This window comes from Acanthochromis polyacanthus, chromosome 7 (assembly GCF_021347895.1).
Source record: "Acanthochromis polyacanthus isolate Apoly-LR-REF ecotype Palm Island chromosome 7, KAUST_Apoly_ChrSc, whole genome shotgun sequence".
NCBI lineage: Eukaryota > Metazoa > Chordata > Actinopteri > Pomacentridae > Acanthochromis > Acanthochromis polyacanthus.
In genome coordinates, this window is record NC_067119.1 from 33,484,615 (window position 1) to 33,507,221 (window position 22,607).

A 22,607-nucleotide genomic window follows, 5' to 3' on the forward strand; every position below is an offset into this window, starting at 1 on the left:
AGATCCTTAGTCTGCACCACTGTCCTGTAAAGTCATCCTCTCTTCTCCATGTGTAGAATGACACACGCAATGCAGATGTTGATGTAAAGAAATGACTTTCCACTGCTGAGATCACCTGATATCCTGTTAACTGTGGACTATCTTGTTTGTATCCATGTCCCTCTTGAATGTAACAAATCTAAGATATCCATATTTTTCGGCTGTAGTACGGCTCTAAAAATACTGACTGCCGCATATCCCATAGTACTGCTCGTTTGTTTCTTGTTATTATACCCTTTGTGCCTAGTAAACATGCACACAGGCAGTTTGTAGTGCAATATTTCAGGTACGATTTTAAGTTAGTAGTTTAGCCCCGACAACAGTTGTCACAACTTTAGTCATGCTCTCTGTGACAAATAAAGTGTTGCTTGACTTGGGGAATGGTTGATAGTTTGATTATTAACTTTGTTGGACTAATCTGATGTGCCCACACATGGCTGTTGAGAAAGATCAGGATGTGGTGAATTGTAGTTATCTGTCTCATTCCATCAGCTCCTGGTATTTCCTCTGGTGTTATCACTCCCTTATATCACTGCTGCCTGGTGTCTGGACGTGTGTTTTGGAATGTGACGTTTTCCTCTAAAGTTCAGGCAGCTCTGATCCATATTCTGCCCCTCTCCTCCTCTACAGTGGCAGGGAGCCTGTCCAGGAGGTCTGGTGAGATCCGGCTCCCCTGTCCCAACCCACCCTCCACCCTCTTAACCTGGCATTGCTGCACCTTCCTAATCCTAATCCTAACCCTAGCCAACCCCTTCCCCACTCACCTGCTGCATCGGGATGCATTCTGTTTTATCAACTTCTTAGGGAAATTGCTCTTCATTTCTGAGATTTTATTGACTTACGTTTACGTCCTGCAGCGGCAGTGTGTTTCCATTCAGCGGTTTTTAATTGGCTGTGACTGTGAGCACGGTGCTGTGATTGGTCGAGGGCTGATTATTTCATGTTAAAAATTTAAATCTGGACAAGAATATGGATCCTCCTCCTTCCAAAGCACCATATCAGCACCCTGCCCTCCTCCCACAAAACATACCCGGCAGCATGCTGCCCTGAACCAGCCCCCTGCATCTCACCCTCCAGCAGCACAGCATGGTGTCGGGGGCCACTGAGTCCACCTGGTGGTACAAAATGCTGCAGACTCAGAGAGAATTAGTTGTTTTTATATTGTTTTTGCTCAGAGTGAGTACAGGCAAGTAAACAGAACCAATTTATGTGTCATTGTGTGAGCATGGCCTTACATCTGAATCAGAGCATGGATATTTGAAACCTTCAGTGTGACCTGCCTTCTTGTCCAGTGATGGTGTTTTTATGGGCTGAATAATTAAGTTATCACTGCTGTGTGTTGGAGCACTTCTGCTAAGCTGGCATGCAGTGAAACATCACAGTAGGGCTGAATTGTAAACATGATGATTGGGGTTTGCTCACAACTCTCATTCCTTCTTTCCACCTGGTTCATCCTGCGTCACAAATGGCCAAGTTTGAACTAGTCACATTTTTATGTCAGATTTGTGCTTTTCAGGTTTTATTTTGTAATCTATGATTAAATAGCAATGAATTTTAGTAAAGGCAACATAAAAAGTGCTGAGATTTTAATAATATTGACAAGTACTGACCGAGGAGTCCAAGTACTTTAGTCACAAAGTAGGAAATATGGAAATTACTGAGAGATTGACATTTCAGATTGTTGCGGAAATTTGGAATGTCACTTTACTTATTCTTAAATTTTTAGCAGAATAATCCTCTAAATACCTCTTCTAATTAGCCTTGTCCTCTTCTAAAACGGAGATTGGTTGTAAAGATGAAATAAAATGACTAATTTCCTGAAAAATGTAACTTAACCCTCTGAACCCTGAGCAGTTTTTGTTCCTGTCATGTTTTTTGTTCCACTGTGAGCTCATTTTATGCCGCAGTATAAAGCCTGGCACCTCTATGGAACCAGCACAACTGTCAGTAGTAGGAGAGAGAGCCTTCATTTATGTTTTCTTGTAAAATCATAATTATATTAATAATATTCTGTATAGTCTCTAAGGAAAAGAATAATATATAAAGTTTTACCTTGAAAAGTCCTAAAAAAATAGTCATCCAAGTAACACTCAGGGATCCGAAACTGATGCACGTTGAGCTGACAGAAACTCCAGCTCTGAATAAATTAACATCTCGGCTCGTGTCAAAACATCCCCACTTAACAACATTCAAATCAAGCAAACCCCCGTTTTGAATGTATAATGAACAGGGGTGTAAACTGTAATTTTAACACGATCTGCCAAGGAGACGCATGGTGAAAGGAGGTGGAAGGAGGCTCTGTCAGACCACTTCCCTCCACTGACCTTTGTGTCTCCCCACAGGAACTGTGGTAATGTGTTCTGTGCCAGCTGTTGCGACCAGAAGATCCCAGTGCCAAGCCAGCAGCTGTTCGAGCCCAGCCGTGTCTGTAAGACCTGCTACGGCAGTCTCCAGCTCAGCTCGGCCCCACTGGACATGGAGCTGGAGAAACCCATTGCAGCCAGCTCCAACTGAGGTTCAGAGTAGCGGGACGGAGGAGAGCCGGGCTGCGCCGCCAGCTGCTGACACAGGCGCACTGCTGAAGAGCACAGGAGCTACACAGAATGTCCCATGTACTTTGTGTGTGTGTGCTGCAGATATGGAATTTAATGTGTATATATGGAAGGTGATGTGTTGGTGAGATGCTGAGCGCTCTGAACTGTGGGTGTGCACAGGAGTGGGTGGTGTGGAAGAGAGTGGCCACACTGAGGCTTTGCGGCAGTAAAGAACTGCACTCCCAGGACAGAGGAGTGAGATTGGACATCCTGGTGCCTTGGACCAGGCAGGCAGAGAAGGTCGTCTCACTGTGCTTGCTGAAGTCTCCTGGAATACTTTAGTCTATTGAATCTTTTCTCTGCTCATCAAGGTTCCTCATCAGACCTCTCAGTACCATCATCTCCCAACTTGGAAGCTGTAATATCAGCATTGACGAGGAAGCAGTCATGAGACTGTCCCTCAGCATTAGAGACATCCAGATACCAAGCTGAAGCTCACAAATGCTGTCAAGGAAAACTTAAAGGGTCAGTTCATGCAAATAATTTGGAAATCATTGTTCCTCGTTTACCTCTTGTGATACCAGCTTATGTATCTACATTTATTTTTCTTAGGTTCCTGCCGCCACCATAGTAATGAGTTGCATTAACTCTGCACTGTTTTCTCTACGCATCAGTCTGCAAGTCATGTTTTCAGTTAATCAGTTGATCTTTTTTTTTTGTTAAATGCGGCCATTATACTACAACAGGCCAAGACCAAGATAAAATCACCTTCAAGTTCAGTAACAATAAGAATCAGAATTTTTTTCACTGCTGAAGAGAAGAGATGCATTTTTGCTTGACTGATTATCAGTTAATTTTCAATTATGTAATAACTAAGCGTTATTTGTGGCTCAGAGTACTAACAAATAGCATTTGAAGTGGTGCTACAGGGGTTTAGCATTACACACACGGGAGATTTTCAAAGATAGAACTAACAGGAAATCTCAAAATCTAAGCGGTAGAGACTGCAGACTGCAGTACAGTTCAAAGTCCACAGAGTGCAGGATTTTATATTTCCTATGAAGCAACTCAGGACTGTAACTGCTTTCTTCCTGGTTGCCACCCACATTGTTCAAACCTCTGCTTTCTGTTATAGGTTTGTGGTCTTTAGACCTGATGACTGGAACTTCAGTTTATTCAGCTGTCCCCCCTAAAATCTGCCACGTCCTTCCAGTAGAGATCAGCTGCTGTTTTTTTTTCAGGTCATTAGTAGTAATCAAGGAGCTAGATAATCTATATTTGAAACCAGTACATTTGCACCAAAACTGAATATCTTTGTGGCAAAATTCAGAATAACATCTCCAATGCAAAACTTCTTCACATATAACATTGCTCTATACTGGAGACGACAGATAGAATCGGCCTCATCCGAACCAAAGTAGCACTTTTTCTAATGTATTCATTTTGTCACAAATTGGTTTAATAAATAATGATGCCCATAATCAGAAAAATTCTGAATATCTGATCGAATAGTGAACCCTTACACAGTGTCATTGTTACAGTGGGTTTTAGGTGAACTGACCCTTTAACATACTGTGGGCTGAACCTCAACTGAGTAGATTTGCATGCTTTGTTTGGTTATCAGCTTTTCATGCAGAAGGACACAAACATTTGCGTGCATGTACATAAACTTTAAACAGCTCTTTAATATAAAGTACAAAATAGAGGTGGAAAAAAAAGAACCATCGGTGGTGTCAGTTTTAAGTTTGAATTCAGCTGAGATTCAGCCCAGATTGCAGGCAGGAGACACTGGACTCTTTGTCTACCTTTATGTTAACAAAAATGCCGTTGGGATGTTTAAAATGTCTTTTTTTTCTCCTCCAAATACCCTGGTTGTTTGCAGTACTTATCTCGACCACGGTGAGGAGAGTAAGTTATGGTTTGCTTTTTAAATGCCCTTGTAAAAAGTCTTACAGCAGGACCAGTTAGAGAAAAGGCTTTAGACTATCCAACCCTTTAAGAGCTGGTGGCCACTCGGCTCTTCCACGCTGATAGACTGTTATTACTCGTCTGCTGGGAGTGGAAACTGATGTGCTGTGGCGTTGTCAGTTTGTGTCAGTCGGCAGACTAGCTGCAGGTTTGTTGTGCCCGACGTGAACTGACTGACTGTGTAATCTCACCTGTTAGCCATACCTTCATGCCCTTCACTCACAGCAGCAGCTCCCTTTTTATTATTTTTCACCCAGCAGGCACTGGGAGCTGGACACCTCGCTCACTCTGGTGGAAATCAGAAGTGGAGGTGTGAAATTCAATCTGTGGTCAAGTTCTAAAAGCAAGTGTCATTTATTTTGATTACAAATAGTATTGTTTCTGTACATTTTTGATTTCCACCTTGATTGACTGAAACTGGAGGAGAGCAGCAGCAGCAGAAAAGGGCTTTTGGCCTTAAAGTCTGTAACTCCACATGAAATCTATTAGAGACGCTTCACTGAGACGCCCACTCTGCCTCACACCATTCAATGACCTCCTTGCACACACACTAATACATTTTTTTTTTGTAAAATAAATAAATAAAATAATATATTCAGATACCTATATAGCATTTAAGACAAATGTATAGAATCCTTAAATAGTGGCGCACTTAATTAGTCACCAAAAACTTTTTTTTTTTTTTTTTTTTTTTAAATTTCCTTGTTTTGTTATGTTGTTGATTGCAGAAAAACTCCTAGGTTTTGCAGCCTGTTGAAGATGACAGGTGTTTTTTTTAATTTAGAAGCAGGGCGTCCTGTTCTGATGCTGCAGTGGTTTTCCCGTTTAAATGCGATCATTACCTTGATTTATTTATGAAGGTTTTGTTGAATTGCTGTTTAAAAAAAATCCAGACAATTCAATTGCCACAGGATAATCAGTGTTTCTGAGACAGGGGAGGAAAGGTGATTCTGAACGGTGGCTGCGGTGACGCTCGTTATTTCATGATATTTTGTATTAGCCAATCGCAGGGGAATGTGTGGATGTTATGATTACCTGAATATGAAGAGGGGACAGGATGAAAAGTCAGAGGTGTCATCTAGCATCAAAATGATAAAAAAAAAAAACTTAATGTCTGTAGCTAATGAGACGTCTATGCACTGAGAGAACAGTGGTCCAAAACAAGCAGCCTGAACCCAAATAAAAGCCCCCCTACACACAAACATTACTCCAAACCCATCTACAAACACTACCTCTACTTTGTACCCACACTTGCTCATGCACCCCCCCCACACACACACACACACACACATGTTTGTTTTTCTATACCAGTGGGGACATACCATTGACTCCCATTCATATCTAACTCCTAACCCTTACCCTAACCCTAACCTTAACCATCACCAAATCAATGCCTAACCCTAAACAAACGTTTTTGCACTTTTACATTTTTTATTAACAACAATATGGCCAAGAAAACGGTGTTGCCACCCGTGGGGACCTCATTTTAGGTCCCCACCGTAAGACAAGTCCCCACCTTTATAGCAAATAGTCAGGTCAAAGTCCCCACCGGTATAGCAGAAACAAGTACACACACACACACTCTCACACTCACACTGAGCTTCTAGTTGCTGAGAGCTTTTCAGATTTACATTGTCGAGAATGGCCTTTTATTTTTATTATTGGAAATCAGTTTTTCCGTTAAGGGTACCATACATGAGCGTAGACTTGCTTCATAATGATCATTTTTGTTGTTGAGACTGCCAATCTTATAAATCCTCCTCCTCATCCAGCTTGTCATGACCGCAGCGAGCCCACTTGTGCCAGATAGTCGCTGTGGTTTGTCACACAGGATGACAAAATTCATACTATCAGAGGAAATGCATCAGTTTGTGTGATCTGTGATCGACAACGTGATACTATTGAATCATGTTGGAGTTGTTTTGCTGATTCTGACGCCTGCTGTTGGCTTTAAACATAGTGGCAGATTATTGAAGTGTGCAGTGGAATTGCTGTTTAAGGTGGTCAGAACAACAACAAGCTTGAAGTGTTTGTTTTTCTCACTGCCCTCCTGTAGAATTGGTGTTGATTTGAACAGCCCAACCTTCAGTCTTTCAATTAGGGGAAAAAGGAGAAGCTGTTTGCTCCCTGAATGGATGAGATTCTGTCACTTCTGTAAATTTATGAATTTTTAAAAACACTTGAAGCAGTGATGCTATGGCAACATGACTAAGGCATTACCTTTCCAAACTTATTTTTTCATTTATTTTACTGGCATTAACTGAGCAGCAAATGTAAATTTAGTTCTGGCTATAATCCAAATCTGTTGTCTCAACATGCAGAGAGTTAAACTGAAATTAATTTTGAAAGAAAACGTTTGCCAACACTTTTAAAATACAGACCATCAGATGTCAGCAAAATCTGAAAAGATGGCTGACTGAGATGTGTAATGTCCCTTTATGAGCTCTTTCACTCCCTACAGACACACTGGCAGCATGACTTCTCACTCTATTTTCACCACCATCACAGGCATGTGGGGCACCAAGCTTGTCTTGTTCAACAATCCATGAATGTGAATTGTCTAAAAGGAAAAAAAGGCTATTTTTTGCACATTAAGTAGACACTGCCACAGAGTGCATCAAAATAAAGCTGAAAACTGAAAGTGTGCTGTGCTGTTCAGTATTGTGAGGAGTGTGATGAGAGCTGGTGCTGTGCAGGGTTTTGGCTGGATGTGTCTGGGAGGGTCTGCTAACGTGGGCATCACTTAACACACATGTTGCTGTGCTGTTTTTTCTTCCTTCCCCTCCCAAGAAGTTCTCTAGCATATGTTGTATTTTTCTTCACTCACGCTGACATGCTCTATCAGAGGCATCACTGCAACGGCCCAGTAATCACTTGACGTGTGTGTGTGTACATGTGAATGCATCAAGCATTGGTGTGACTGTGAGTGTGTGCCTCTTTTGGCAGAGACTGGTGCCAAGCGGTTATATTACGGGTCTCTCACGAAGGGATCACTTGTGCTTTTGTTTGACTTTTCTCTTTTTTTTCCCCCCTCCCTTCTGTTTGATAAGCACTTTGAACCTTCTCATGTCTGTCAGAGGAGTGTGTAGCTGTACATAGCCATTTCCTGTAACAACAAGTGCTCCTTGTTCAGTCTGAATATTTTGTTTTGTTGGATTTACTTTAAAGAGCATTACGTTGTTGTAGAATTAAAGGAAAAATAAACTAGGTAAACCTACTGTGTTGTTTGCTAGCAGCACCTGATGCCTGCTCACACTGACACAAGCTGACGTGTGGTGGAAAACCTACTGCTGAAAACACAAAGAAGAACACAGTCAGACACTTCAATCATATTTAATGCGTGTACTGGTATACATCTCTAAAAATCAAGAAAATCTTAAGTTACTGTCTAACATCAATGTCTACTTATTGAATGCAAATTCAAGTGAATACATGACTGAAAGGAACAACCAAGAGAAAGAATCAAGATCGAAAAGCGACGAGTGCTGCTCTAAGTTAGTCATGCTCACTGATGTGACGAATGGAGGTGGTCTTACTGCCTCTAAAGAAACAATACTAAAATGACAACCCCTGACAGTTACTAGACTTCATATCACTGCACAGAAACAGGACATCTGTACCATAATCAGCAGCAGCAGACTAAGAGCAAGCTGAGGCGGTGTCAGCCAGCCTGACTGCACGATGTCCAGGACCAGAGGCAGAGCTGCGTGTGTTTTTATCTTAGGTTTGCAAAAAACAACACAAGGAACACTTGGAGCAAAACATTGCTTAATAATTGTTACAAAGTGTGGCCGGACGACGACGGTCATAAAGCAATCATATGCAATTATATATCAAAGGCTATTTAGTCAGGAGGACCATACATTTGATCCAAAGAAAGAAGACTGGTCATGTAACAAGAAGGAGTTTTGAACTCCTGTTCAAATCCAATCTCATGTGCAAAGTGTTGCCTCCTCCTTTCTCTTCATGATTTATGTGAGTAATTAAATGTTGGTTTGACTCTCTGAACAGAGAAGAAACCGAACACGATACTTCATGTTCTAATGAAAGGTTGATACTGTATTTCATAACCAGCGACATCATTAATCTCCCTGCAACATCTTTAGAAACTCATTTTTAAAAAAAATAGACATGGCTTCACCAGCCGACTATTCCCTTTATCTATAAAAACTCAGACAGCAATATTTACAACTTGAAGTATTTATTATAAAGTAGATTCTCTTCACGTAGATCAGCGTAGGCTCCCTGCCACCAAATCTACTGCAGGATAACCCTCATGAAAGCACGAGTCAGAAAAGAGGATTGTCACGGGACACGTCTCCCATTGCAGGTTTGTGTGTTGTTGAAGGAACGGAGGCTGCTCTATGTACAGGCGATGGGGCTGACGGTCAGCCTGAGTGATGTGTTGCTGTGTGTGTTTGTGTGCTTGCACTGAGAGGAAAGTCAGGGTTTCCCATTGGTTCTCTTCAGCCTACAGTCAGGAGTAGAGCAGCTGGATTCACACTGACGACTGATCCCACACCTGCAAGTCAAGCACAATTAAAAAACATCATTTCAGTTTGACATCCATGTCAACAGTAAAGTAAAAATATAGAAGAATTGGTTTCAATTCAGAAGCTGGAGAATATCTTAATTGATAAGAGACTAAATAATTTCCTAAAACAAATGTGCACTTTAGTTTTACAGGAGTAATTGGTGTACTTTGAAACAGTTTTCAGGGCGGATAAACCTTTGGTCTGATGAGTATGTACAGCAGCAGAACACTGTGTGGGTTGTAGTCAAATAACCTACGATGTACATGTTGATTGTAATGAAAGAACAATGGTAAGAATTCATGTATTTACTAGTTTTGTGTACAGCTACAGTAGAGGACTAAAATATACTGTAATGGACTACAGCAACAGTATTTAGCCACTAATGGCAAATACAGGCCCAAATTATCCTTTAAAGTAAAAAATTTCACTGAAATTTTGTGGAAGCTTGCTGGTGACTTTGAGAGACTACTTTTTTTTTTTTTTTGCACACTTGTGTTTAAGTGCAGGTTCAGAAACCACTAAATAAAGAAAAAGATCCCAGACATTAAACTTGTATTATCCACTGTGTAAAATCTTCATCTTAAAAATAACAAAAGCTATCAGATAAATTTAGTGGAGTGGAGGTATAAAGTGGAATAAAATGGAAATACTTAAGTAGTAAACAAAAAATGGAAGTACTTTAAAAAAAATGTTGCTGCAGAAGGAAAAGGGCAGCTTTGTAACAGGGGTTAATGAAAAATAAAGAAAAAGACCAATTTTTGTCGTCAAATTCAAGACTCAACAAATATTAGAATATTTTTGGTAGCAGAGCTAATGTTTGTTTTTGGTACTTTGAACTTAATCGTTATCAATATATATTTCAAATCAGATCGATTTAATAATAATCAGTGTATACTGTTATATCTTAATTTTTCATATTACGTACTACTATGATAATATTGATTGTTATTTTAGCCATTTTTTGATTCATTTTGTGTTCCAATTATGTTTTACTGCTGTTTTTTTGCTGCTTACACACATTTCTTTTGTCTTCCACTTTCATGCTTTGCTGTTTACACTTTCAAGAGTCAAGAAAGATAAATGAGGGGTCCTGGGTTTTACTGTGATTAAAAAAAGAAGAAGCAAAAACCATTACAGCTACACATGGTATTGTGCACAGCACCAGGACACCTCTTCATACCTTGTTAACAGGGGCGAGCTGTGTTCGGACAGACCCGGCATGGAGTCGGCTGCTGTCCCCAAATCTCCCGGGAGACCTCTCCCTGCGGCTGTCCAGCACCCTGCCAGGTGACTTCTCTCTGTCCAGAGGCCGGGCAGGAGACTTGTCCCTTCTGAACTCTGTGCGGCCCTCCCGGTAACGATGTGGGGTGCTGGGCTCCCGATGCAGACCGTCATGGCTGCCGGGGCCAGAGGTCAAACGCTTGGAGATGTGCTCAGTGTAGGTGGGGGGGCCTCTCTTGCTGGGACTACTGCAGACACAACAGCAGAGCAACGGCTTCCATCAATGTCTGACAGTGTGATCAGGAAAATCATCTCTTTCATAGGGGAGGCACATTTTATATTTTTACAGCAGATGGCACTGTCAGCATATCTGAAAAAATAAACAAACCTAGTGGTTTAAATCTCCACCTGTGAATCTCAGCAGATAGTTTAGATCTATTTTTGCTTAAGTGTTTTTTAGCAGTTTTATTTTGAGAGTGTCTGTTCTAATCACTAGTATTATTAGTCGTATTAAAATTCAGCTGTTTCTTTTGCCGCTGCACCTAGAAGATCCCCAGTTCGCGTCCCTGCCTTCCCGGGATCTTTCTGCATGGAGTTTCCATGTTCTCTCTGGGCATGTGTGGGTTTTCTCCAGGTTGTCTGGCTTCCTTCCACAGTCCAAAAACATGTCCAGGTTAATTGGTATTTCTAAATTGTCTGTAGGTGTGAATGTGAGTGTGATTGTTTGTCTCTATGTGTAGCGCTGTGATAGACTGGTGACCTGTCCAGGGTGTCCCCTGCCTTCACCCTCAGTCAGCTAGGATAGACTCCAGCCTCACACGACTCTAATGAGGATTAAGCGGTGTATAAATGGATATTTCTTTTGCTGTGTTTTTTTGCACAAACAAGACGGAGTGAGCTGACCCTCTGCTGGAGCCGGTCCTCTGCAGCTCTCCAGACTCTCTGATCAGACTTCCCTTGCAGCAGATGACCCGCAGTTTGTTCTGGTAGGAGGAGGCCAGGTAAATGGCCCCAGAGGAGATGGCTGGGCCCAAGTACCGAGGATTTGGAATGTCTAGGTGGGCTAGCACTGTAGGACTGGAGACAATGACAATTATGTGGAAAATAAAGCTAACAAACAAAATCAATAGATCAAAAGGTGATACAAAGTGTGTTGTCTCACCCCAGAGCAGCGTGTCCTTGAACCTCGATGACATCCAGGGAGTTGAAGTAGGTCACAAACAGATAGGGCTCTCTGTAGGCTGCATCACAGGAGAACACAGAACTATAATAATTATTCTTATAGATGTACTTAAACAGCCACTTTAAAAAGTAAGTCACAATGCGCTCTATGAAGACATAAAAGCAAACACATAATGATCACTACTCACACTATTTATCTGTATTTAATTAAGCAGCAAAAAGCAGGTACATGTCAGCTCCTCCACCAAAGATGTGTGTGTACGCACGCGCCTGCGTGTGTGTGTGTGTGTGTGTGTGTACATGCGTGTAAATGGGTGAATGACAAACGCACTGTAAAGCCCTCTGTAACCTAAGTGTGGACAATTTACCGAAAGATAGAGGCAGACGGCTCCATTTGATTTCCTCAGTGCGGCTTCTTCGCCCGTACGTGTCCACAAACACTCCAAACTCTGTCACACAGAAACAGCTTTTACTACACACCCTTTGTCATACACTTACACACGTACTCCTCCACAAGACATGACAGGAGGAGTCTTGTGTGCAGACAGCAGTATTGGTGACACAGTGCACAGTTACACATAAAGAGAGCAATTACCACCACAATAAATACACACCTTTACTGGCTTTTATTTGTCTCACTGATAGGTTTGTGCTTAGTTATCCTTCTATCCACAGCCATACTGTGGAGCATATCATCAGCTCCTGTTGTAAACATAAAACAGACGCTTACCATGAAAACACAGAAGGTACTCCTCCTTCTGCATACTGCTGGCAACCTGCATGATTGCGATGGGGAAACTGTGAGACGAGACTGAAAACACTGCAGAGGCCAGTGACACATCATTCTTGTCCAAGAATTCTGCAGTGGACAAAGCAGAGGACTGAAGTTAAACACAGTCTGTTTCTCTGTGCACAGTGATCCAGTAGACATGATCCCAGGTTAAATAAGTTACAACAATATTGCCAAACAGCCTGAAAATATGATCCTGGTACCTGATGTGTGACCTTGTCACCAACCTGAGACCAGTAAAGGCAAAAAGAACATCCTTACCCTCGAGCACAAACTGCTTCATTTCAATCTCATAGAACTTGTTGGTGCCGATGATGATGCTGTAGCTGGTCAGATGGATGCAGCTGCATGGCTCCAGAGTTTCAATTTCCTGTGAGAGAACGGATGTGAAGGTGAGTAAGAGACAGTTCTTGCTTCTATTTAAAGTATGGCACATTTGGTACAAGGAGCCTTTATGATGATAAAGGGCCTCCACTTTTAAAATCTGTTATTTCCTTTATGTGGAAGAAACATTACAGTGTAGCTGTGTACTGCTGCCACTGCTTCACCAGGAAGGAAGCACAGCTAATAGAACCTTAGCTCTGCTGTACTGAACAAATAGGGATACAGTTGTTCTTATTTTATATTTCACACAACTCCAGCACCAAGATACAAATTTCCAGATTTTTCATACTATCTTCAGCCATTTGACTTGATTACATCTTCCTTTTTACTACGTAATGTTCCCTCTACAGTACAGTGTGTATTCTGTCTTCCACAGTATGTTAAGAGCTTCTTAGAAATGCGGTGCATGTTAAAGTCAAAGCATTCTGTCTTTCAGATATTGATCACTTTTATGCTAATGTTCCTCACAGCTTCACTCAGACATACTCATCACAATGACAGAGAACCACAATATGCACACAATATTTGTCATACATCAAGTGACTTCTGTTGCATAATAATGTATTAATAAACAAAAGACTAAAAGACTACTTTACAAACAGCGAAATAAAAAATATCCCTTCAGCTTCACACAGTTTGTAAGCTGCAGTTAAATGTTTTGTTACAGCTGAGTGTGACAGCTCACCTGTCTGATGTGCAACAAAGTACAAAAGGTGTGCCGTTAGATCCTGATTGATTCTGTCTCCATGTCTTTGGTAACTTATAATTATAAGTAATTAATGAAAGTAGTTGCTCCACATGCAGAAATGTACACAATTCTCTCTCTTTGTAGACTCTCATATGGATCCTGCAGATGTTTGATGCTGCAGGTAATAAACTTGGCAAACAGACTGTTACAAACAGCCGGAAGTAACAAATTAAACTTCCTCTCCTATTAACAATTTGTCAAAACCTAGATTGCATTCATTATTGGTCTGTCTAAGTGGCAGTAAAGTTTTATTTTTTTTGGACATTCATTATGGGCAAGTATCAGTTTGTAATCGAGATAAAATTGAAGAACGAACAGAGTGGAAAATGTGCATGTGTCATGGTTTTGGACCAGTATTGGCACTGATTGCCACTCAGCTTTCCCCAAAGCATTTCGCACAACTCAAAGTTTTTTGTGAGTGTCTATCCATTAATATGGCTTCATGCAGTATCAATTTGTGCTGTGTTGAAAGTGACACTAGATCAGACCTGGAAAGACTGCCGTCACGACTTTTACAGAAAAGTGAGCAAGATTTCTTTCAGATATGACTCTGACACTTCAGACACATTAAATTCAAGCAAATGTCTGAAAAATCCTTTAGATTGTCATGTATTGTAGACAAATTGTACTAACAGCTCATACATACCTTACGAATGCAGTATTTGTTGAGATTGTCATTGTAGCGCAGAATGGTTATTTTGTTTGGCATTGCAGCACATATACAAGGCCCGTTGTCTATCTGTAAAAAGAACACACATGTCAGTTGTCAATATAAAGTTCCATCATCACAGAGTCTGTCTCATGTCAAGGTTTACAGAGGTGAGGAAGACCTACTCTCCCAGCAGCAAACAGATGGCAACCTTTCACTGTCTCAAAGATGTAGGGAGCCAGTTCAGACTGGTTGGGCAGGTGGGACTGAGCCAGAGACTGTTTCACCCTCTTAATCTCCACCAGACACAACGCTCTCTCATCCCCTGCAGCACATACAGGCATACCTTACACATAGCCGATGTTCCACAAAAACATCATGCTGTCCTGTGTAAAACAATGTAATATATTTACAAGTTTCAAAGCTGTTAGAATAGCTTGGAAGAGGCTTTCAAAGTTTTAATGATGCATAATAATTGTAACACCTCAATTATGGCAATTATTTGTAATAACAGCTTGTCATTGGAAAAGATATTAGGCTTCCGATTTCTGAACAACATACTGAATTCCTGAATTGACTGAGCCAGACTCAAATCCTGTTGCTCAGTGGATGGTTATAATCTTTTAAAAATGACAAAGCCAGACAGTCTTACCAACAATCATTAACAGTTTCTCCTGCTCTTTAATGATGTGGATCTGAAAGACTGACCCGAGGCCAGGGATGTGAGTCAGAGAGTTCTTGATAACATTGAGTGCGTACAGTCCCTCTTCAGAGCCCACCAGAACAATCTGCAGCACAACCATAAAGCACAATAAACCACAAGTATTCAGGCAAACATGGGGACATTTCAAATGGGAGCAACATGAGGCAAACCTTGGCAATGAGCCCCAAGCATCTGCTCTGTGCTCCATCTCCTTTCATAAATTTTGACCACTCTGCTTTTGATTATAACTGCTTCTGTGGATCAAGGTGTTCTAAATGCTCAACATGTTCCATAAAAAAACATGTTTCCTTCAATAAAATTGATCAAATAAAATGTTACCTGATCTGTGAGCGGAAGAGTGCAATTAATATCCAGTCTATCGTCTCCCTCCAGCTTCAGAAGAGAGTTTCCCAGTAGCTTCTGAAAGAGCACAAAGAAACCAGTGGTCAGCTGGAACAAAAGCTCAACAGGACGTCAAGGGGAGGCAGCAGAGGAGTAGGACAGACGGGAGTAAACAGCTGTGGGACTGGGTGCAGGTTCACAGTGTCAGAGGTGGGACCAAGTCACAAGTCAGGTTCAAGTCAGTTGAAGTCACAAGTACAAAGAAATTACAGTCATTATAATAACCCCTTCAGTAGAAGTCAACCAGACACACAAACCGACCGAAGGAGACTTGACAACTGCTCCACAAACACATAACTCAACACCTGCATCTCGAGAGTGAGGGAGTCTGCTTTAAGGACAGCCATATTCACATTCTGAACATAGAAGGCAGATGGTCAAAGACACAAGTTAAGGAAGTTTATCATTAAAGATCCACAGCAATTATACTTTTGTAGTGTACTGATTTTTGTGATTATGTTTGTTCACTTCTCTGGGACTGAACCAATAGATTACCAATTAAAAGTCCAAAATGATCAGTGCCGCCACCAGCCTACTGGGGGTTAACTGAAGCCTGCTGAAAAATCCTGCACAGAAAGCTATAATAAACCCCAGGCATTGTTTTAGGCCTGACATGCTTTCACCAGAAATGTCAGCTTGACTTAAGTACAACAAATGTTTCAACAAGAAGACAAAAATGTTGGTTTCAATTATTTTAATACATGGCACAGTCAACTGTAGATCCTTAAATCTTTGACTAAATTAAGCTTTATGTCAAAGTATGTCAAGTTAAGTGACTTGAATCCCAGTCTCAGCAGAGTGTGCAGAGGGGCTGTGGGGCAAAAGCACAGACAAGTTCACGAGCAGATAAAAACCCACTGTCTGATCCCTGGTCCTCTGGGCAGGACAGTCTCAGGGGATCAAACCAAAGATGATCAGACATCTTGGTGAGAATTTGTGTACTGTGATTTTATAATAGTATACAAGACATATTTAAGCAACATTCAAACTATTTCATCAACACAAAGTTTGTACAGGATGTAGCAGAGAATAGTGAAAGTGAGGAGTGGTTACAGCAGGTGAGGTGAGAGCAAAGGGGGAAGATGACCAACTAACACAATGACAAACACATGCACTACTGCGTGCCTCACTGAGGATGTGCAGTGAATGTGTATGTGTGTGTCAGTATATCTTGTGTCTATATGTTTGTTTACCTGGACCAGAGGAGACAGAACCATTTGTCTTTTGGACACAGCAGCCTATGTGTGCAATGATACCCAATGGAATTGGCAGAACAGAACAAATCAACAAAACATGCCCATATACCGGACATACAATGTGGCATGATGAAAAAGCAACAAACAAGGGTGAGAATGACAAAGAGAGAGGAGAGAAAGAGAAGAGGGGAGAAGAAGGGGACAATTAACGACACATATAAGTGAAACTGGGGTTATTCATTCAACTTTAAATCTAAAACCTATGTCTTTAACACGACTACAGAGGGTTAATCTGCTCCTCATGAATAGCCCCCACACAGTTGAACATCAAGTTTTCAACCGCAGCCACAGACACGACAGTAATCTGTGACCTCGGTCGTAACGGTTTATGATGTGAGTCAGCAGACTTTAAGGATGCAGAAATCCAGTTGCAGCAGTTGCCTCTCGCCTGCTCCTGAGATACTCACTGCGTCAGCTTCTGCCTTCTCCCGTGAGGCTCGACCTCCAGCCACCACAGACTCCATCACAGCCACCCAGCGCTGTTTGTCTGGGAAACTGGGAGCCATGAAGTAAATAGACTGGCCAGGCCAGCAGGGGGTGTGACAACGGGACTCCAGCTTCAGGACATAGGGGACATCTGATGCACAGGGAAGATAAGGAAATTTGATGTTATGTCTCATTTATATATTTATATTTTTAAAGAAGTAGTAAATATGACAGTGAAGTTGCATATAAACAAGACAAAACCTGTGAAAATGGAAGCAAAGTCTGACAGAAATTTACAAATTAAAGCAGGGGAAATATATAAAATTGTGCAAATCAATATTAGGGAGGTGATTTTAATATCTGGTCATTAATAACCTACCTGACTTGGCGGTGTTCGGCAGCTCAGATGCTCCTACTGCTCCATGAACCATCACTTCTCCATCTGACAGACACAGGTCAAACTCCTCCAGTGGTTTCACTGAGTCTGAGAAACATTAACAGAACAAAGATATTTCTGACAAGCTGTACTATTTGGAAACTCCAGCAAAATCTGAAATTCTGAATTTCTATTAACTATCCAGGCAAGTGAAAATGTAACCTTCTCTGGGCTCTGTTTCATAGATGGACACTTTAGTCCCATCCAGAACTACATATTTTCTCTCCCAGCCCTGGCCTCGTTTCCCATTCCTGGAAACAGACAACACAACTTGATTACTGTTAGGCATTGGGGATGAAATGGATCAACAGTTGCTGGAAGAAACTCAACATATGCCTTTGTTTGAAATGCTTTAAGCACCAAATAGGTGGATTTTGCAGAACCTCATAGAGTATCTATAAGGGGTTGTGGTTGGTGACATCAGTCTGCCTGACCAGCGGGAAGAAGCAGTGGGGGAGAACAAAACAGAAATTACACTTCTAAAGACATAAGAATTTATATATTATATTAATAAAGTGTCTGTCTATTTATCTTTTTGTCTGTCTATCTTTGTCCACTTATTTAGTAAGAATTAAAAAAAGCTTTCATTCACCTATGCGCCTAACTCAGACATGCCATGCTAATATCTGGATGCCCCTGGAATTACAAAAACCAAAACGGTGTTGGTCGGGGCACCCAGATAGCTCAACTGGGAGAGCAGATGGCCCATGAATAAGAGGTATAGTCCCTGATGCAGGCTGGGTTTGAGTTTGGCCCTTTGCTGCAGGTCTTACCCCCATTCTTCTCCCTACTTTCCTTTCTGCTTCTCTACTAAGCTGTCCAATAAAGCCAACAAAAGGCCAAAAAAGTATTTAAAAAACAAAAAAAATGGTCTTGTGCTTTAAAAACAACAGCTGTTGGCAGGGGATGTGTAGTACACACGTGGACAAAATTGTTGGTACCCCTCAGTTAAAGAAGGAAAAACCCACAATTCTCACTGAAATCACTTGAAACTCACAAAAGTAACAATAAATAAAAATTTATTGAAAATTAAATAATCAAAATCAGCCATCACTTTTGAATTGTTGATTAACATAATTATTTAAAAAAAACAAACTAATGAAATAGGGCTGGACAAAAATGATGGTACCCATAACTTAATATTTTGTTGCACAACCTTTTGAGGCAATCACTGCAATTAAACGATTTCTGTATTTGTCAATGAGCGTTCTGCAGCTGTCAACAGGTATTTTGGCCCACTCCTCATGATCAAACAGCTCCAGTTGTCTCAGGTTTGATGGGTGTCTTCTCCAAATGGCATGTTTCAGCTCCTTCCACATATGTTCAATGGGATTCAGATCTGGGCTCATAGAAGGCCACTTTAGAATAGTCCAACGCTTTTCTCTCAGCCATTCTTGGGTGTTTTTGGCTGTGTGTTTTGGATCGTTGTCCTGTTGGAAGACCCATGACCTGCGACTGAGACCAAGCTTTCTGACACTAGGCAGCACATTTCTCTCCAGAATGCCTTGATAGTCTTCAGATTTCATGGTACCTTGCACACTTTCAAGACACCCTGTGCCAGATGCAGCAAAGCAGCCCCAAAACATTACTGAGCCTCCTCCATGTTTCACCGTAGGGACAGTGTTCTTTTCTTCGTATGCTTGGTTTTTGAGTCTATGAACATAGAGTTGATGTGCCTTACCAAAAAGCTCCAGTTTGGTCTCATCTGTCCAAAGGACATTCTCCCAGAAGCTTTGTGGCTTGTCAACATGCATTTTTGCAAATTCCAGTCTGGCTTTTTTATGAGTTTTTTTCAGCAGTGGTGTCCTCCTTGGTCGTCTCCCATGAAGTCCACTTTGGCTCAAACGACGACGAATGGTGCGATCTGACACTGATGTACCTTGGCCTTGGAGTTCACCTTTAATTTCTTTGGAGGTTGCTCTGGGCTCTTTGGATACAATTCCAACGATCCGTCTCTTCAATTTGTCATCAATTTTCCTCTTGCGGCCACGTCCAGGGAGGTTGGCTACTGTCCCGTGGGTCTTGAACTTCTGAATAATATGAGCCACTGTTGTCACAGGAACTTCAAGCTGTTTAGAGATGGTCTTATAGCCTTTACCTTTAAGATGTTTGTCTATCATTTTTTTTCGGATGTCCTGGGACAATTCTCTCCTTCGCTTTCTGTTGTCCATGTTCAGTGTGGTACACACCTTTTCACCAAACAGCAGGGTGACTACTTGTCTCCCTTTAAATAGGCAGACTGACTGATTATGAGTTTGGAAACACCTGTGATGTCAATTAAATGACACACCTGAGTTAATCATGTCACTCTGGTCAAATGGTTTTCAATCTTTTATAGAGGTACCATCATTTTTGTCCAGGCCTGTTTCATTAGTTTGTTTTTTTAAATAATTATGTTAATCAACAATTCAAAAGTAATGGCTGTTTTTGATTATTTAATTTTCAATAAATTTTTATTTATTGTTACTTTTGTGAGTTTCAAGTGATTTCAGTGAGAATTGTAGGTTTTTCCTTCTTTAACTGAGGGGTACCAACAATTTTGTCCACGTGTGTACACATGGTTTCACTGGTATAGACTAATGACATAAATGCATTGTGTCAGTGTGTCTGTTGCTAACCTGGGCTGTTTCATCCAGCCCTCCAGGTGCATGTGTCCACCGGCCTCTTTGAGCTGTTGGCCCGGAGAGCTGCCTTTGTCTCGACATAGGCCCTCTGACAGATGCAGAGAGCAGTCACTGGACATGCCGCATGTGGCTGGAAGGCAGGGGGAGCATTTTGGGTGGCACAAAGCATGACATTCTGAGGAGAAAAGACATTGTTAAAGTGAAATCAATGCAACACATGGTTTTGGTTCTGCTCCTCATCTGTGACATCACCAGTCAAAAGAGAAGGGCATCTTAGCAAAGCTGTTAACATTGTTTAGTAACTCACTAAAAAAAATACTGAAAATTATTTCAAGGGATGGATACAAAAAACCCCAAACAAGTCTTAGTGCAGTCCAGTTAAATCCACTGTTAAGAAATTGAATGCATATGATGTGTAAATCTGTCTAGAGCAGGTCATTCCAAAAACTGAGTAGTGAGGGAGGCTACTAAGACTCCTCTGAACGAGTTACAAGCTTTAACAGCAGAGATGGGAAAGACTTTGCATCCAAAAACCGATGTCCTTCACCAGTCAAAGCTTTATGGAAGAGTGACAAAGAGTAAAAAAACTTATATTAAATGTAGGCTAAAGTTTGCAAGAGACAAGTTGAAGACTCTAAAGTGTGAAGCCATCAGACTAGACACTATCTTTGGCAGACATAAAATATTGCCCATCATCACAAACACCATTCCTAGCGTAAGTTAGCATCATGATGTGGGGATGCAACTCAGCAGAGAGCCTGAGGCTTGTAAAGGCAGAGGGTACACTGAAGGCTGCAAAGTATAGGGAAATCCTGGAGAACAACCTGATGCAGTCTGCAAGAGAACTGCGACCTCAGAGAAGATTTTTTTTCCAGCAAGACAATGACCTGAAGCATACAGCTACAGCTACAAATAAACAATTTAAAGACAACAAGGTCAATGTTCTGAAGTAGCTGAGTTCTCAGTCCAATTAAGAATTTGTGGCTGGACTTGACAAGGACTGTTCACCTATGATGCCTGGGTGACCTGACAAAGCCTGATTGGTTTAACAGAGAAGAATGGGGGTAAAATAGCAGTCTAGCTATACAAGGCCGATTGAGACCTGTTTACACAGGCCCAATGCTGCAATTGTGACCAGGGGGGCATCTAGTAAATACTGACTTGAAAGGAGTGAAAATTTGCTGTGCAAGTCATTTATTTTATGTATTTATATATTTTATATTAATTGGCATTATTTTTAAATCTCTCCTCACTTTGACATGAAACAGTTTTTTTGTACATTGTTTAAAAAACCCAAATGATAATGACTACAATTCAATGTTGAAAAGCGATAAAAGGGCAAAAGGTGGGGTGAATACCTTTTATAGGAACAACATTTTGGTCCAGTATGGCCATATCAGGGAAAAAAACTGACTGGTGGGGAGTGACTAAAGGGATTCATAAATTAGCCTGTGTTTGACGCTTGGCAGTTGTTAAACATCTTAAAACCATCAATGCAATGAATAGAAATTTCTAGGGCTGGGCACATTAACGCGTTATTAAGGGCTAGATGTTGAAGAGTACTTAGGATGGACGTCATCAAGGCTCACCTAAACTAACAGTGGAGGGAGGCTTCAGACTGGTTGGATGCGGCATGTGGGACAAATAGAGATAAACTAAAACAAGACAAGCTAATAAACGCTGCAGTGAAGTAGTTAGCTATAGACTGCATTCCAATTAGTATTGTGGAAAATGTCGGTCTGAGAAACGTTCTCAGGATCTCGAAAAATGACGGCACGTATGAGCCTCAGCCTGCATCACTAGCAAGGGACACAAACACAGGGGCTATAATCCCTGTTTCCGCTGCTCTGATAAAAGGAAAATGTTTCTACTGGTTCCTGTATAGAAAAAAATATATACAGATTTATAAATGGAAACTTGCTGTTGCTAGGAAGGTTCATGTTAAAATCGTGGCTCTGGACACTGAGGGTAACTTGTTTTTCTGTAACAAACCAGATAAAATGTTAATGCCCTTGCTGTGGCAAATAGCTTTAATTTGATTTGATTTGATTACATTCATATAGAAGTTGAGATTTACAAGAAATGTTTCAACTGCTACTGTGTAAAGGAAATACTGCTGTTAAAAAGCACTTTACTTATTTAAAGTGTTTGCAAACCAAATGTTATGCTCCCTGCTCTAGCCCCTGTTCTTAGCCTCCTTCTCCCACTTTTTCCTTTGTTCTCCCATTGTTCCTCTTCATCTGTTTATCTGTTTTGACCTGTCTGTCCCTCTGTCTGTCATCTCTCTCTCTCCCTCCCGTTTCTCTTGTCCCTGTCTCTCTCTCTCTCTGCTGCATGCATCTCCTGGCTGCAGTCTGATTGCAGTGATGTGCATCAGCTGCAGTAATTAGTCCCTCAGTTCACCTGCCCACAACCTCACCTGCTCACTATATAAACCCAGTTCAGTCATTCATTCCTCGCTGGACTATAGACTGTCAGATCTCTGCTTTCTTCCAGCCTCACATCCCCACATGGACTCAGCTTTCCCTTTGGATTTCCACCTGCCCTGCTTTGTCTTGGACTCAGCTCTTCCTTGTGTTTCCACTGATTCCGTCCGTCTCTGTTATCCGGCCTCCTGTTTTTCATCTAGTTTTTTGTCACTTCCCAGATCCCCTCTGCCTATCTGTCAGCTCTTTGGTCAGTTCCCTGGTTTTGAGTAGTTTGATTTAGT

General features: G+C 41.3%; 2 protein-coding genes across 12 annotated transcripts in view; one reads left to right on the plus strand and one right to left on the minus strand.

Moving 5' to 3' along the window:
* Positions 1 to 7,758, plus strand: part of mtmr3 (myotubularin related protein 3) — a 38,355-nt gene extending 30,597 nt beyond the window's left edge. Inside the window, exons 20-21 of one of the 2 annotated variants that reach the window (XM_022201706.2) lie at positions 670 to 696; positions 2,382 to 7,758. In XM_022201706.2, coding sequence (XP_022057398.1) covers positions 670 to 696; positions 2,382 to 2,553 — 199 coding nt within the window. In that variant the 3' untranslated portion in view covers positions 2,554 to 7,758. The remainder of the gene's footprint in view (positions 1 to 669; positions 697 to 2,381) is intronic. The other variant, XM_022201707.2, reaches the window with a different exon arrangement.
* Positions 7,759 to 7,858: 100 nt separating this feature from the next.
* Positions 7,859 to 22,607, minus strand: part of LOC110956318 (citron rho-interacting kinase) — a 68,506-nt gene continuing 53,757 nt past the window's right edge. For 6 of the 10 annotated variants that reach the window (XM_022201697.2, XM_022201698.2, XM_022201693.2 and 3 more), the window contains 16 exons: positions 19,892 to 20,072; positions 17,436 to 17,524; positions 17,217 to 17,321; positions 16,819 to 16,988; positions 16,349 to 16,393; positions 15,093 to 15,173; positions 14,703 to 14,838; positions 14,236 to 14,375; positions 14,048 to 14,140; positions 12,531 to 12,639; positions 12,210 to 12,338; positions 11,848 to 11,928; positions 11,460 to 11,538; positions 11,201 to 11,374; positions 10,257 to 10,545; positions 7,859 to 9,063 (listed from right to left, as the gene is read on the minus strand). In XM_022201697.2, coding sequence (XP_022057389.1) covers positions 9,040 to 9,063; positions 10,257 to 10,545; positions 11,201 to 11,374; positions 11,460 to 11,538; positions 11,848 to 11,928; positions 12,210 to 12,338; positions 12,531 to 12,639; positions 14,048 to 14,140; positions 14,236 to 14,375; positions 14,703 to 14,838; positions 15,093 to 15,173; positions 16,349 to 16,393; positions 16,819 to 16,988; positions 17,217 to 17,321; positions 17,436 to 17,524; positions 19,892 to 20,072 — 1,925 coding nt within the window. In that variant the 3' untranslated portion in view covers positions 7,859 to 9,039. The remainder of the gene's footprint in view (positions 9,064 to 10,256; positions 10,546 to 11,200; positions 11,375 to 11,459; positions 11,539 to 11,847; positions 11,929 to 12,209; positions 12,339 to 12,530; positions 12,640 to 14,047; positions 14,141 to 14,235; positions 14,376 to 14,702; positions 14,839 to 15,092; positions 15,174 to 16,348; positions 16,394 to 16,818; positions 16,989 to 17,216; positions 17,322 to 17,435; positions 17,525 to 19,891; positions 20,073 to 22,607) is intronic. The other 4 variants (XM_022201700.2, XM_022201701.2, XM_022201705.2 and 1 more) reach the window with 1 other exon arrangement.